Source organism: Balaenoptera acutorostrata, chromosome 11 (genome assembly GCF_949987535.1).
Source record: "Balaenoptera acutorostrata chromosome 11, mBalAcu1.1, whole genome shotgun sequence".
Taxonomy (NCBI): Eukaryota; Metazoa; Chordata; class Mammalia; order Artiodactyla; family Balaenopteridae; genus Balaenoptera; species Balaenoptera acutorostrata.
Genome location: NC_080074.1, coordinates 96,944,693 through 96,961,006, shown reverse-complemented (window position 1 = coordinate 96,961,006; position 16,314 = coordinate 96,944,693). Strand labels below are relative to the sequence as shown.

Sequence of the window (16,314 nt, the reverse complement as noted above, 5' to 3'; positions counted from 1 at the left end):
ACCTCCAGCCTTCTCCACTTTCTTTTTTTTTTTTCTATTTTTCATCTGAACATTTTTCCTGGGCGTTCAGAATTGCTTGGAAGGGAAGGGAAGAATGCTTTCTCCCCAGGCCGTCTCTTTCTTTCTTATCATCAGTACCCTAACATGGCAAGGTGTTCCCTAACCTCCCTCCGGAGCCCCCTTGGCACATCTGAGACAATCAAGTGTTCAGCACCACGGACAGCATTACACCCCCTTCAGAGCTCCTTAAAGCCATTTGTCTTATTTCACTCTCAGGTAAATAAAAATATTTAAAAAATATTTCCCCTGAGGTCTTGTGTCTAAATATACATCAGGCTATATATATGTAAGGCTCCAACCTCCCCTACTATCAACTTACTGTAACCTTATAAACAGAAATATAATTTTTACATATCATTAAACCTAAAAAGACTATCCCATGTCTACCTCCCCGGCCCCATCCCACCACCCATCCCCACCCTTTAAACATGCTCCATGTTTTGGGAGGGGAGGGGAAATTCTCATTACACAGTTTACCATATGCCCATATATCTACGCTCACAGGCACAACGACAGACAAACGTAAGATTTCTTGAGTGTGCATGTCCAGATGTCTTTAGCCCCATCCCTAGGCCTCAGGCAGGGCTGAGTTCTCCAACTCAGAGAGAGAGCCCAGTAGGAGCAGTTTTATGCAGGGTCTTTCCTGCTTCACTGACGTCCCGGTTGCCATGGTAACTGTTGAAGGGGATGATTTCGTTCAGAACCAGTCACCATGGGACCCTGCTGACTAAAGAAAGGAAGAGGGAACAGGACTGAATTGCAGAGGAGGACTTTCAATTAGCATTTGCAGAGCCAAATTTACCTAATGGGCCCTTTCTTTACTGAATTGTTGCTGACCCTAAATCTTGAAAGGATTCTAGGAATTAGTATGGACACTGCAATGGTAACTCCCTCCATCCTCCACTGCTTCTTTCCTTAAAAATCTATTTAGGTGCAACTAAATGAAAATGCCAGCTTCACAGAACGACTGTGCAATGCCATCACAGAGCATAGGGAAGAACACAGGAAACATATTTCTTCTCAGGCTGAGGCTTCTGACTTTTATGAGGCCATTTATCTAAGTCTAACAGTCTTAATTTTAGGGAGATACTTTAGAACCACACCTGAACCAGGAACAATTTGTGAATGCTTTACAATTTTATAGCAGAAAAGATAAATATGGTTTAACGTGCCTTGCTGGATTATTTTGAATAAAAATAAATTTGAATAATAAGGTCAATCCCTTGGATAGCATTTGGACTATCCCAAGTCAGGAACTTAAGCTAGCTATACACTTGTCTCATTAGGCATGCATATAGCTGATTGTTTCTAACTCAGAATCCTAAGCATGGCAATTTTGAATATTTATTTTGAGGGATAGAAATGCTGACTTTCAATGTGCAATAATGCAAACTCTATAAGAAAAGAGGTAGCATACAGGAGCTGGAGTATAATTTCAGGAAACTGAAGCTCCTTCCTGATCCAACATCCACAGCTTAAGACATGTTTACATCTTTTATTTTAGGATAAGAATCAAGTTAATTCTAGTTTCTCTATGTAAGACTCACAGAGAAATTCAATTCTGTTAATTCTAATACTTGCCACTTTCAGAAAATTCATTTATCAGGAAAGCTGGATATGTGTTTGAAGAAATTTTTAGAGAGCCAGCCAGATGGTTACTTAGATATCACCTCTCTTCTTTTAGTGAATAATAACAGCAACAACAACAACAAAACCGGCTAGTATTGATCATGCACTAGGTATTTAGTACATGATGTCATTTAATCCTCCTATCAAACCATGAAACAGGTACTATTATTAACATTCCTGTTTTACAGACGAGGAAACTTGCAGAAGATAAGTAATGTGCCCCAAACCACACCACTAGTTAGTGTGGGAGCTAGGATAGGGGAGTATTTAATATGACTCCAGAGCAGGCATATTATATGGTACGAATTTGTATCATGGATAATGGACTCGATCAAAATAACTTGTCAATTTAATGTGACTGATGTGATTCATTACTATGGGCCTTTGACAGGAGAAATCAAAAAGATTTCTTTAAATCATCTGAGATGCAAAAAAAAAGACCAAATTATTCATTCTTTTTAGGATGATTGCATGTGTACATCACAGCTTAGTGATAAGATAATAAAAACGATTTTATAAGGAATCATAATCTGAAATATTATTAAGGATGGCTACAAAACCTGTTATGTAATATACTAATTCTGTTAAAAATATTAAATTTATAATCACCAAACTTATTCCTGGCCATTTGAAAGAAAATAGACAGCTGTCTTCCATCCAAACCCATAAAAATCCCATAATACTGTGTGGCTAGGGTAATATTTTGAAAATAATTTATGTGATTCTTTTCCCCTCTGCCTGCCTGGGGAATCGATTTGCCTTGGGGATAGGGAGTGTGGCACTGTTCAGAAATTATTAAAGTAATGGAAAGAAGGAAGGAAATAATATTCAGCTTCTGAAATTAAAAACAGGAGTGTACAGCAAGACAATAGGCTTGAAATCCAAGCTACTGTTTTGAAAGCCATTCTCAAAATTCCTTTATTTGTCATCAACCAAATATGGAAGACTTTGCTCAGACTGTTTGGTACCATAGAGCAGGCCTTCACACTGGGGCAGGCAAAAACTTTCCAAGGGGTCCCAGAGCCTGCAGGCAGTTCTATCGGAATTAATTTCTAGATTCTCAACTTCCACAAGCTGACTTTCCTGAGAACTGGTGCAGTCAAGATGTCATGCTGGTTCTTGGTTCCCACCTAGTAGTTTTTCTTCCCTTTTACCATAGATTGGTGAACCTCTCACCCACCTCTACCTCAAATCCTACAATGGTGAACTGCCTGGATTTTAAAAAGCTCTCCTGGGAAACAAGCAAAGAAACAACTGGAAATATTGAGGATGCTATTGAGATAGTAGTGAACTCAATAATTGAGTTAACGCATCCTTTTAAGAAACAAGAGCTTTCCAATTGCTTTAAACAAAACTGAAAGCAAACCACTATCCAATTGTCCACTGAGAAAATCATTAAAACAGTTCTCTTAAAAGAAAGCTCTTTTTACAAAAGAATGACAGCTAATAAATGCAGAATATAATAGTTAGAACACCATTTTTACAGGCCCCAGTGAAATAACTGATTCAGGCAAGGACCACAGCAGGTATTCAAACTATGAGATGAAAAGTTGTTGGGAACAGGTTGTTTGTACGTTATTTACAAACTGCAAAGGGAAATGTGTACTTTTTCAATGGTGAGACTGGCAGGGGCTCACCATCTTTACCAAGTGACCAAATTTAGCATCACTAACCTAACAGTGGGACAACCTGAAATTAGTGCCTAACATAAAGCAAGGTGACCTACCCAACATTACTAATGAAGTATTCTTTCTAAAAGCATTTAACCTGAATCTAATCAAACCTCTAGACAGAGTGCCCAGTTGGGTGGGGGGTGGGGGGAAGGCAGGGGTTGGAGAAACAGATTAAAGACATCATGAGAAAATAATTGACCAAACTGAGAAAACAGAATATTCTACAAGAGAACTAGTCTGGACTTATCAGAAAGTCAATGTTGTGAAATAAGAAGGGTGAGTTATTATTAAAGAGACTAAAGAAAACCAATTGCAAAGCATGTAATTTGATGAGGTGCTGACTGGGCAGGGAGGGAGAGTTGGTATAAAAAAGCTCTAGGGGCTTCCCAGGTGGCGCAGTGGTTGAGAATCTGCCTGCTAATGCAGGGGACACGGGTTCGAGCCCTGGCCTGGGAAGATCCCACATGCCGCAGAGTGGCTGGGCCCGTGAGCCACAACTGCTGAGCCTGCGCGTCTGGAGCCTGTGCTCCGCAACGAGAGAGGCCGCGACGGTGAGAGGCCCGCGCATCGCGATGAAGAGTGGCCCCCGCTTGCCACAACTGGAGAAAGCCCTCGCACAGAAACGAAGACCCAACACAGCCAAAATCAATCAATCAATCAATCAATCAATCAAACATACGCATCTGATTCAAGATCCTCAATTTAAAAAAAAAAAAAAAAAAAAAAAAGCTCTAAAATATTTTGCGGAAATTGGGGAAATTTGTCTTGTGAACTGGATATTAGATGGTGTCGTGGAATTTTTATTTCTATTAGGTGTGAGAAAGGAATTGTGGTTAATAGGTGGATGCCCTTATTCTTAGGAGATGCTGAAGTATTAAGGATAAAGGGTTGAGATGAATGCAAGTTACCCACAAATGGTTCAACAACAACAAAAAATATGTATGCACATAATCAGAAAGGGAAAGTAAATACGGCAAAACATGAACAGCTGACGAATCTGGGTGAAGAGTGTATGGGTGTTTACTGTACTTACTTTCAAATTTGTTGTCTGAATGAAAATAAAAAAGTAATAAATTCTGCTCTGTGGTGGACAAGGACATGCCACATGGAAAGTAAGAGTCTCTCCCTCTAGGTCTCAGGTTCAGAGAGAAACAGAGGAGAACAAAGCAGCCAGTCACTGGGCCTGACCTCTTTCTAGACCAAAGGCGGATATGAGTGTATTCATTTTCTCTTGTAGCTGTTTCAAATTACCACCAACAGTAGCTTAAAACAACACAAATCTATTATCTTACAGTACTATAGGTCAGAAATCTAACATGGGTCTTACTGGGCTAAGATTATGGTGACAGCAGGGCTGTGTTCTTTTCTGAAGGCTACAGAGGGAGAATCTGTTTCCGTGCCACCCACATTCCTTGGCTCGTAGCTCCCTAACTCCATCTTCAAAACCAACACCCTTGTATCTCTCTAACCATTATTCCACAGTCACATCTCCCTTTGTCTGACCTCAGACTGGAAAGTCATTCGATTGGGCTCACCCAGATAATCCAGGATAATCTCCCCTCTCAAGGCCCTTAACTTAGTCACATCTACAAAGTCCCATTTGCCCTGTAAGGTAACAGTCACAGGTTCTGGGTGTTCGGGTGAATATCTTCAGGGGTCCTTACTCTGCGTACCACAGTGAGTTCCCTCCATGCTGAGAGGGGCACTCAGGGCAAGAGCTCTCTGCCTTGGCTGCCCTCTGGGGACCACTGCCTAGGCCCCTCCTACCTCATCCTCTGCACTCCGCGTGGCCGTTCGGGCCAATGGCAAGTTTCTCACAGTGCACGCAGGCATGCAGAGCAGTCAACCATCCCAAGCGTTTCCTGTTCCCTTGAAGCATGGATGCTCAGCTAACAGCCAGGGGGCCTGCCGTGGTCAGGTGAGGGGACTCCACAGCCGGGGCCAAGGGGAAACAGAGTCCCCGAGGGGAGGAGGCCGACTCTCCCTGTGGAGATTTGCCTGAAGCCAAAAATGGGCCATGAATTCACCAGCTGCAGGCTTCAGCATCGCAGGCCAGCAGGTTCCCCAGTGATCGGGCCAGCGAGGGGCATCGTGCTGGAGCCCTGCCAGTGCACACTCTAGGTCCAGAATGAAGCCGGGGACACCCCCTCGCAGCAATTCCACAAGGATGTGTATGTCACCCCTCCCCACCCTCCATTCAAACGGACGTTATCTTCAGAGAAGATGACGGGGCCTCCTCGGGAGGCATTATGAAAGAGAAAACGTTTTTACCCAAAGGAGACTTACACTATTTAAAGGAACCACTTAAGAAATGAAATTGAACTAGATTTGAGACTGAATTGGACACTTTGCCGGTTTTTTTTTTTCTCTGTAACCTAACAGTTGTGATGGTTTTAAAATAAGTCCACAGATTTTTGATATGCCTCCCTTCAAATGGTGACACCTAATACTACTTCCCTTGAACATGGGCCAGCCTCATAACCTGCTTCCAATGAAGAGAATGTGGCAGAAGTGACTCTCTGTAACGTCTGAGGCGAGATTATCGTAAGGACAGTTTCTGCCTGGCTCTCTCCCTCTTGGATTACTGGATTACTCAGCCACTATGTCGTAAGGACACTAAAGCCGTCTTGTGAAGAGGTCCACGCAGGGAAAACTGAGGCCTTTCACCAACCAGCACCAACCAGCAACAGGGCAGTGAGCCACCTTGGCAACAGATCCTCCAGCCCTAGTCAAGCGACTGCAGTCCAGACAACATCTTGACTTCTACTTTGTGAGGCCCCAGGCCAGAACTGCCCAGCTAAGCTGCTCCCAAATTCCTGACCCACAGAAATTATGAGATAATGTTCATTATTAGGTTCCTAAGTTTGGGGGGATTTTCTTATGCAGTAATAGGTAACTTATACACAGGTGAAAACTCAAGAAAACAATGAAGAGAACTACTTTTTCTTGGCATATTCGAGCTGCAGTGAGTTACGTAAGTGTCCATGCTGCATATGTGTGTTCCTGTTGTGGAAAGCATGTGGTTTTATTAGGCTAAGAACAGGAGGAAGGGGAGAACACAACTAGCCACATTCGAGTGCTGTCTAAGGGGAAAAAAGAAAGCCACTGAGGTGGAGGTGGATTTATTATAAAGACTCAGAAGAAGTGCAGGGAACTCAAGAACAGGAAGTGGCAGTTAGACCACAGATGGGACTGAAGGAAGGGACAGAAAGCTGTCGGAGCCAAGAGACACTGACTCCATCTCTTTCTCTCTCAGGCTACGGGACCGACTGTCTCCTATTTTCTCTCTCTTAATTAGCTGCATTCACCTGCTTCTCTTTTGCGATCAGCTGGTTCTGATTACTGGCCCCCAAATGGTGGCCTCGCTCTGAAAGTTACATGACCTTACAAGTTCAATGCTCCTATTTAAATGACCCAGTCCCAATTAAAAATAGAACTACCATATGATCTAGCAATCCAACCTCTGGGTATATACCTAAAGGAAATAAAATCACTGTCTTGAAGAGATATCTGCATTCCTATGTTCATCGAAGCATCATTCACAATAGCCAAGATATGGAAACAATCTAAGTGTCTGTCGACAGATGAACAAATAAAGAAAATGTGATATACAAATACACTTCACACACACGCACACACATAATGGAGTATTATTCAGCCTTAAAAAAGAAGGAAATCCTGCCATTTGTGACGGTGTGGATGAACCTGGAGGACATTATATTAAGTGAAATAAGCCAGACACAGAGAGACAGATACTGCATGGTCTCACTTATATGTGGAATCTAAAAAAGTTGAATTCACAGTAACAGTGAGTAGAATGGTGGTTACCAGGGCTGGGGGATTGCGGGAAATGGGGAGATACTGGTCAAAGGGTACAAACTTTCAATGATAAGATAAATAAGTTTTGGAGACCTAATATACATACAGCATGGTGACTATAGTTAATAATAGTTGTATACTCAAAATTTACTAAGAGAGATTTCAAGTGTTCTCACCACACATACAAAAACGGTAACTATAAGGGGCTTCCCTGGTGGCGCAGTGGTTAAGAATCTGCCTGCCAATGCAGGGGACACAGGTTCGAGCCCTGGTCCGGGAAGATCCCACATGCCGCGGAGCACCTAAGCCCGTGCGCCACAACTACTGAAGCCCGTGCGCCTGGAGCCTGTGCTCCGCAACAAGAGAAGCCACCGCAGTGAGAAGCCCTCGGCAACTAGAGAAAGCCCGTGCACAGCCACGGAAGACCCAACGCAGCCAAAAAAAATAAATAAATAAACAAAAACGGTAACTATGTGTGATGGGGTGTTAGCTTCATTGTGGTCATCGTTTCACAATGTATACGTATATCAAAACATCACATACTTTAAATATACACAATTTTTATTTGTCAGTCATATTTCAGTAAAGCTGGGGAGAAAACATATGACGCAGGCTCTCAATGTTCTGATCTAAATTCTTAGGAGGCAGAGTCTGTTTGACTCAGCTTAAGTCGGATACGGAGCGGATCCAACCAGCTGCAGGCACTGGGATGGAGCAGAGTTCCTGTGTTACCCCTCAACACTCTCTAACAAATTTGGCAAATTTTATAAAGGGGAAGGACAAGGAGAGGGAGGAAGTGATTGACAGAGGAAATGACTGGCATCTTAGTGTGCGTGTATGTGTTTTTAAAATTCCATGACCTTTGGCCTCCATGTCGCCTCCGTGTGAATCACCCGCCTGAATACGCATACCCTTCACACTGCCTGAGTTTTCCCACATGGACACCATGCTGTGTCACGCTCCCGAACAGCTTAGACCTGAGGCAGTTTCCTCTGCCTTGTCCACCTGGGGAACACCTATTCCCATCTCAAACCCTGCTGCCTTTCACCTTCTCTGAGGTTCTAGGTCCCTCTTGGCCCCACCCCCTCCAAAATAAGTTACTCACACCTTCTTTCTTACAATAGTACTTCTTTAATTTTCACAAATATTACTTCCTTTATTGCATACATTATATTGCATTGTGTTCATAGATTCCTATAGGGAGCAATGTCATTTAATTCATCTTTAGACCTCTAGGATCTCAAAAACAAAGTAGGTTCTCAACAACAGTGTTCCAGCACACTGAACAAGCATGATTTCAGGGACTAACTTAAAGCAACTTAATTTTTATTTCCCACTGTCCCAGTGAAAACACTCTGTAGGGCCTGGTACTCCCATCCCTGAAGGAAAACCTGAGCCGCCCCATTCCTTTTTATGGTCACTTTTAGGTAAGGAAAGTTAGTAATTAAAATTTCCAGTCCAGTATCATAGTCGAAATTTGCCCCCTGACTTACAGTTAGGGCTTTCCCCTTCCCGCCAGTTTGCAGCTGCGGTACCCGGGAAAGCTGACGTTCAGGCAAAGAGTGGAACCACGTCCCTCTCTCCCTGGTTTGTCTGTCTACTGGCACTCCAACAACTCCACTCAAATATCCTCTGCGGAAGCCTTTCCCAGTCTTCCTCGTGACTCCTTGATGCCCCTGATATGGGTGAGAGTTTTAGAGCAGTCTAATCAGTTCTCAGCCTCCTACAGAGCAGTCTGCCTCTGGTATTTCTTGTCACAGGGTCTCAGGAAGCACTCCTGTTCTGACATACTTTTATAACCGTTTAACTAAACTGTCAGCACTTGGGATTTTTCTACTTTGAACTTTCAATAGGTCTCCCTCCTCACCCCAAGTCTCCTATCCTTCTACCCCATTCCACTCCTCACTTCTGCATCCACTCACTTCCGTAACCTCTAGTTATTGACCCCTGCAGAGTCTCTGAATCCTGTCTTCTTACCTAGGCAACAATGTTTGGCCATTTCACCAACGCTCTTGCTAGGGATTAAACTAATGTGCTTCTCAAGAAAAGGGACCCAGTGAAAGACAGATTACCCCCTCCCCTTTTGGCAGAAGATACTCCTGGCCATTACTGCTACGTTTGGGTCTTGGCATCAATGACTGAAGTAGTATGGTGGTTTCAACTTCTAAATTACTTATATCTCTAGAAACCAGAGTCGTCCTACAAGAAAGTACCTTGTCTCTTAGAACCTCAAATTCTTGACCCAGACACACCTCCTACTCTAACTGATTCTCTACTCACTGAAAGTCTACAAAACAGACTTGATCCTCGCCTTTCTCATCTGTTAGTACTGACAGGACCACTTGTGTAGTCAGAGCAGTCATATCAACCCTATGAGGCTCTGGGAAGAGGCTTCCTCATCAATGGCCTTTCCACTGGAGAACACCCACGTACATACATGTCAGCGATGACTCGATGTCCCTCCCCAACCAATGGAGCAACTGTAAAAGGTCCCCACACCCCACTACTGCAGTCTGCCACGCTCATGGCCCAAGATCCACAGCGCGGTAAAGCAATAAAGACATCACCATCTGTGTCACCGCTGTTAAAATTAGCACCACGCTCTAGCCAACTGAGCTAACCAGCCAGAATTGTGTCACCTGTGCTAATCAAAGGCCCAGCTTAGGAGGCTCAAAGTCCTCCATCTCTACAGTAAATCCTGTGTATTCCTGGGGCCTGTATTAATGACCTCATCACTGACCTTTCCCAAATCACGATGCTTACCACCTTATCATAGTGCCCTCTCTCCTGAATAGAGCTCACTATGCCCTACTCATCTGCCCATCTCAAGCTCTAGCCCTCATACCTCTAGAAATTTTTCAAATATATAGCTATCCAGACAAGTGGTCTTAAACCACAGGCCTAACTTCTCCTCCTGCTTAAAGCAGTGGTTCTCAACTTTAGCAGCAAAATGAAGAGCTTTAAAAAATACTGATGCCCAGTTTCCACTCCCAGAGATTCTGATTGAATTGGTCTAGGGTGAAGCCTGGGCATTAGGACTTTCTAAAGCTCCCCAGCTGAGTCTTCTGTGGAGGCAAGGAGAAGAATCTGTCTTAAGGCTCTCTGAATACGGATGCATCCATGCGACACAGAACATCCACATTTTGGTGAGGAGATGGCACGCGTAACTGCGGTGGAAGCTCAAGGCAGAAACTCTTATTTGTTGATCATACACTACATATCAAGTCCTACGCTAGTAACTCACGCAGTCTTTTCAACTGTACCTCATTTCCCCTTTACAGTCATCCTATGAGGTAGGCACTATTGTCCTTATTTGACATGCAGGGAAACCGAGGCCCAGAGAGGGCACACAGAGTGACTGGTATGCTCAAGGGTCAAACCCTTTCTGTGACACCATCCTGAAGAGGTCACGCCTCTTACAGCTGGATGACCCTGTAACGGAGCGCCGCAGGGCGCAGCCCTTAGCCCTCCGCCGTTGCTGCCCGCCCTCACCCCCGCACCCCGTTACCAGGCAACGGTTACCGGGAGATCATTAACGCCGGGGGTTGGAGCCTCAGCGAGAGGTCTTGCTCAGCCATTGGTCGGCACCACAGAGGGCACCATTCAGCCATTGGTCGGCGCTGCCGTGGGCCCCGCCCCCAAGCGAGCAACTGTCAAGGAGCCACCGTTCGAGGGGCGGTTTTGAGCCCACGGTCGGCGGAGCGGTGGTCGTCCACTTGGAGAGTGAGGTAAGAGGCCGATCCCGGCCTTCTCCCCGGGGCCCTCCAGCTCACCCGGCCTCGCGCTGGCAGGCGAGCTGGGGGGCCCAGGGAACAGGCTGGGGGTGTGCCCTGCAGGGCTGCCGAGCCTCGCCAGGCCCTCCCACGGGCCGGGCCCAGGCCCTGAGGCTGCGGCGACCCTCTCCCCCATCCCCGCCTCTGCGACCGAATGGCAGCGGCAGTCTGCATGGGACACAGTCTGGGGGACCTGGCCCCCACTGTTTGCGCGGCCCGAGGAGCCTGAGGGCCAGCTGGGCCCTGGGCGCCTGGCTCCCTCAGCGATGACAGCTGGGCAGGGTCTGGGGACCTGGCCCGGAGGGAGCCACCGTCTGAGATCTGCCTCTTCAGCCTGGGCACTGGCGGGAGGAGCCAGACTGGGTGCTGGACGGACGCTCCGGGGTTAGGGTGACCGCCCCCCAACCCCCGCAGGGACCCCCTTCTCTCCGCCGGGCCTGGACCTCGGAGGGCGAAAGTTGTGCCTTGGGACCTTCCCCTTTTCTTGTCAGAACAGAGAGTAACATTTGTTTCGGTGGAGATTTACAGAAACATCTTGACCTGACCATGACCTGACCTCAAGGACAAAGGCTCTGACACCAAAAAGTGTGCACCAACTAACCACGCCCCTCCCTCACCTTTCCTATAAAAGGGCTCTGCTGATTGCTTTCAGGGAGTTCGGGGTTTTTTAAGGCGTGAGCCACCCGTCTCCTTGCATGGCCCTGCAATAAACCTTTCTGTGTTCCAGACTCCAGCATTTTGGTATTGTGTGGCCTCACTGTGCGTCGGGCACACAGGACTTGCGTTTCGGTAACAATCCCACTCCCCCCAAAAACAGGCTCCAACGCAGAAACCCTAGTCTATTGCATCCATGGATTTTTTTTTTTTTTTTTTCCTGGAACATTTTCCCATGAACTCCACACATACAGCCCAGTTACTAGGCTATACTTTAGGCTGCCAAAATGAGGTGAAGTGCTCCGGGCAGAACTTCTTGATAGGGGACTACTAGGTCTGGGCCTTTATTAAAGTACTTCCATTCTATTGACCGATACCTGGATCCTTCTCCCTCACTGCTAACTTAAACCCTGCGGCTTTCTATATTGAGTTTTTCTTACAGATGAAGCTATACTGCTTACCTACAAGCCATTCCTTTGCTGGTCTACTAAAACCATGTATTGCACCGTTCCTCTGCCTTGTACTCCAGACAGTTCACAGAGAATCAAAATATACTGGCTAAGCTGCATACGACTGCTGCTACCATCAAGATGGGACTCTCATACCTAGTGACCTGGGAGGCTAGCGGCGACAAGCCGGTACTTTTGTAACGCGCCACTGTCTTGGTAGCTCAGTTCCACCACTTCACTCCATGCAATCCACACTGCATTCTGCCTGAGGGATGCTTCGAGGGTCCAGGGGACCCACTGGGAGGGGACACTGCGGGTGGTACCTTTCAGACGCTGCAGGGCAAACTCCAGTGCTTGCGCAGGTGTCCCACATACCCTGAGAGAGAAAGAGGTCAGATGGGTCAGTTCTCTCAAGACACTTGCAGAATTCCTGACTCCCGTTACCTTAACTGTTCTTCCTCATCCCAACCTCAGCCCTTGCTCAGGACTCTGGCTTTTAGAATCCTCCTCGTCCCACTCACTTAGGGACTCCCCGATTTCCACCTTACCCACGAGGGACTAAATGTGGAGCATTTCTGCCTTTCTGTTTACAAACACGCACAGGGTCACACTATTTGAAGGAAGACGTGCTCTGCTGCCAAGAGTTCTGTTTTCCTAGTTTCCCCTCTCCACTGTGCTGCACAGCTACTGCCTTCACGCACCGCTTCAATTTTCCCACCTTCTCCCTCCCACTGCACTACCTTATTGACATTCACATCCTCTCTTGGTCTCCAGAAAAAAAATACAAAGAAAAAACAACGTTTTCTTTCTTGGCCCCTCAGATTTATTCCTCTATGTCGCTCCCAGGGTTATCTTTCCAAACACAGAAAGCTCACCACTCTGGTTTAAAGCCGGGACGGCTCTCCCACGCCCACGCCTTTACTACTCGATTCGCTGAAACCTCCTCACAGAGTTCACGGCCGAAACAGAGCAACGGAAAGGAGTGACGACCGTATAAGCATGTGGAGTTGTGACTGCAAAATCTCGAAGAATGTAGTGTTGTGTGCTCGAATCCATCGCGTCCAAGTGAATTATCCTCCGACCTTTCTCGAGGGTCAAATTTGGTTGACTATTACCAGCCAAAACGTTTCTAAATGTTTTCGCGCTAAAAACGATCAGTCAAGCGCATGAGCAAACGCCCGGAGGGTGAGGGGGCCGTCCGCTGTTCGCGCAGGCAGATCTCGCGATGTTTGGGCCAGTCAGGGGAGTAGTAATGTTTTTGGGGTGCTTTGAGGCCTTTTTACGCCCCCCTCTCCTCCAGCCCCGATGGATTAATGCTGTCGTCAAGTAAAAAAGATCAAGGCTCCGCGGCGAGAACAAACGAGGCTAGAAGTAGGCGACACGCCAGCGGCAGGTCTCCGGGGCCGAGGAAGGGCTTCTCTACGAGGCCCCGAAGGCCGCACAAGTTCTTCAGAAACAAAAGCCAGAAGTATGTAAAAATGGAAAAAAAGCCAACCAGTTTATCACCTTAGAATGAGGTGTGGGGATTTTTGTTGTTGTTTTTCCACTTTTCACTGTACGAAAAATCCCATTGGCTGACAGCACACCAAGTTTTCCCCTTCTGCTGCTATTGCGCCTGCGCGGGGCTTTGTTTACTACCTCGGGCGGCCGCTGGGTACCCACTTCAGAGTCCGGAGTCTAAGGTCTTGGTGTGTAGTTTATGATGAAAGTCGCGTTTTCAGCCGGGAACACGGGTGGGAGGTTAATAACAGGACAGGTTAAGTGTAAACCTGAAACCAGTGAAAATACGAGCCGTAATGAAAACCAATCTTGATCACTCAGAAATCGTTGCCTTTTCAGATCTGTCGTGGAAGAGCTTCATTATCAACGTAATGAAGGTGATAGCACCACTCTGACCATAACTAAGAAGTGGTAAGCACCAACAGTACTAAACCCAAAAGCGTAGGTCGTATTTAGGTACCTGTTAAAAATATGGACTCCTGTAGTGGAAAAGATGCAAATAACCCTAACCCTAAGCCCATCTTGCTCTAATTTCGAGCAATACCTGCGTCGTTAAGAATGACTATTGAAAAAAAAAAAAAAAAAGACTCTCGAAGCAGAGTCAAAAAGGGAGCCATGCAAATTTTGAAACTAAAAACAGAGATGACTCTAGAAGCAATAGCCAGAAAAAGCACAAACCAACAAGCAAATTTTTTTTAATGGTTTTAAGTTCCCTTCAGAATCAGTTTCAGATGGCTTAGAAGGCTATGATACTTACAAAATGAGAAGATCTGGTGAAACTTTGTGTTATAGATATGACTGGATCCGTTTGAAAACAAAGAAAAAGCAGGCAAACTGATTTTTAAAAACTATCTTTATGGAAGAATTTCCAGTGATGCGTTTTAATGTGCTCAAAACAGCCTTAAGTAACTGGTAGACTCAGCTAAACCTGGATGTTTACCTTAGAGTTGGATAATAGCATAGATGTTAACAATTTGGAAATTTTGTTGGACTCTGTTAGGTTTTAAATGATGGATTTGAAGACTTTAATTTGTAATAGAAGAAACTTTCTACAAAAGGAAGGTGAAATTTTTAGGTAGCATGAAATTAAGTAGAGGAAAAGTATGGACATGTGTGCAGATGGGGCCAGATTTTGAAGGCTCTGGACACTTCCAGCATGGTTCACAGAGCCTTCACCTTAAAAAATCAGCCTCTGGGTTTTTCTTATTATGTTCGATATGATAGTAAAATTTAGTAAATGTAGCAATTTGGATACTTACCCTTTAAGGCAACAATTTGTACCAAAGTCACAAGGAACTTTAAAATCCTGCTCCGTTATCTAGAGGTACACTCATTTGGTTGAAGTAAGGTGATAGCCAGTTTTCTAAGCCAGGACTGAATTGACATTTTCTTCCTGAAGGAAAAGAAACGTAGATAAGCTGAATTGATTCTTTGTTCGCCTATTAAGGTGATTAAGACTGACTCATAAACACTACTTACTTTGTCAAGGCAGTCAACAACTGTAAAAGAAACTGAATGCTTTTATTGCACATGATGAGATGGTTCTAATGGAAATAGAGAATGGGAATTGGATGAAGAGTTGATATAGAACTATGAATCCTTTGAGACTACTGGTTCATTTACATGTGATGAAAATGTTAGTGTAAGACTGGTAAGTGGTCAAATAAAACTTTGTCTTTGTTCACTGAAAAAAAAAATCCTTTGATGAGTAAAAGAAACTCACTACTGAATTGGTTATCCATTCAGTCTGTCATACGACTCAGGAAATAGACTTCCAGAATTTCCACAATCAGTAGCCAAAAAAGTTATCCATACCATTTCTTTAGCAGCATTCTGAGCATGCTCTCCTGTAATTACCCTGACATTGTAAAGCAGTGAAAAAACTGCCGCCATTTGTGTCCACATATTTATGTAAACCTGGGTTCTTGAATTATTGTGACCCCAAGATAAGAAATTGCTCATCAGTGAATCTTATATGCATTCCCAATTACCCAAAATTGGTTGAATCAACACAATATAAGCTTACTTATTAACTGAGTGATAGAACTTTTTTCAAGATAGATAATTTTAAACATTTTTAAAAGTATTAAACATGTTATAGCCAAATTGCAGTGTTTATGCATGAATCCTTAATGATAAACAAGGGACTTCAAGAAAACTGTGCTCCTGCTTCTAGCTCTGCTCTCTTGCAAGTGTTGGGAGTAATTCCAGCACTCTTGTCACACCTGAAGAAAGAATGTTCCAGTCAGATGGAAGGGAATCATTAGCAAGGGGGTGGGGGCATATGGGAGAAGATAGGGTGAACTTTGGTTGTGAATATTAAGCAATGCCCATTAAGGACATAGCTGCTGAAGCACTCTTCCTGCTGCTAGGGAACTCCTCTCCCGCCTCCCTCCTACCCCCATCTTTGCCTGGCAGGCTTCTTCATTGCATTTACATCTCTGTAAGGAAAGATGCCTTTCTGTTCTGCCATCTTCAATGTACCAGAGTCTTCTGTCATAGTCACAGAATGGCTGCCACAGCACCAAAAATCATGTTCTCATGTGAAATGTTCAAACAGAAAGGAAGGGATAGAGGGAGAAGAAAAAGAAAAATGCTTTCTCTTTGTGGCCTCCCTTCTTATCAGGGTGAAAAATCTTTCCCATATGATTTAACAGACTTCCCTTCACATTTCATTGCTCAGAACCTTGTCGCATGACTACCTCTAGCTGGGAGGAAGGGTAGGAAAATACGTACAGAAGAAACAAGTATTTTCTT

At 44.9% G+C, this 16,314-nt stretch overlaps 1 protein-coding gene and 1 long non-coding RNA gene across 3 annotated transcripts in view; one reads left to right on the top strand and one right to left on the bottom strand.

Annotated features, from left to right (window-relative positions):
* The window catches only part of GPR19 (G protein-coupled receptor 19), a 33,537-nt gene extending 20,466 nt beyond the window's left edge, over positions 1-13,071 (bottom strand). The window contains exons 1-2 of one of the 2 annotated variants that reach the window (XM_007196052.2): positions 12,933-13,071; positions 12,381-12,433 (exon numbers count right to left, since the gene is read on the bottom strand). In XM_007196052.2, coding sequence (XP_007196114.2) covers positions 12,381-12,430 — 50 coding nt within the window. In that variant the 5' untranslated portion in view covers positions 12,431-12,433; positions 12,933-13,071. The remainder of the gene's footprint in view (positions 1-12,380; positions 12,434-12,932) is intronic. The other variant, XM_007196054.3, reaches the window with a different exon arrangement.
* LOC130709200 (uncharacterized) lies at positions 10,813-15,885 on the top strand. The gene is made up of 3 exons (XR_009009700.1): positions 10,813-10,909; positions 12,904-13,525; positions 13,897-15,885. It is a non-coding gene; the product is annotated as an uncharacterized LOC130709200 (long non-coding RNA).
* Positions 15,886-16,314: the final 429 nt, after the last annotated feature.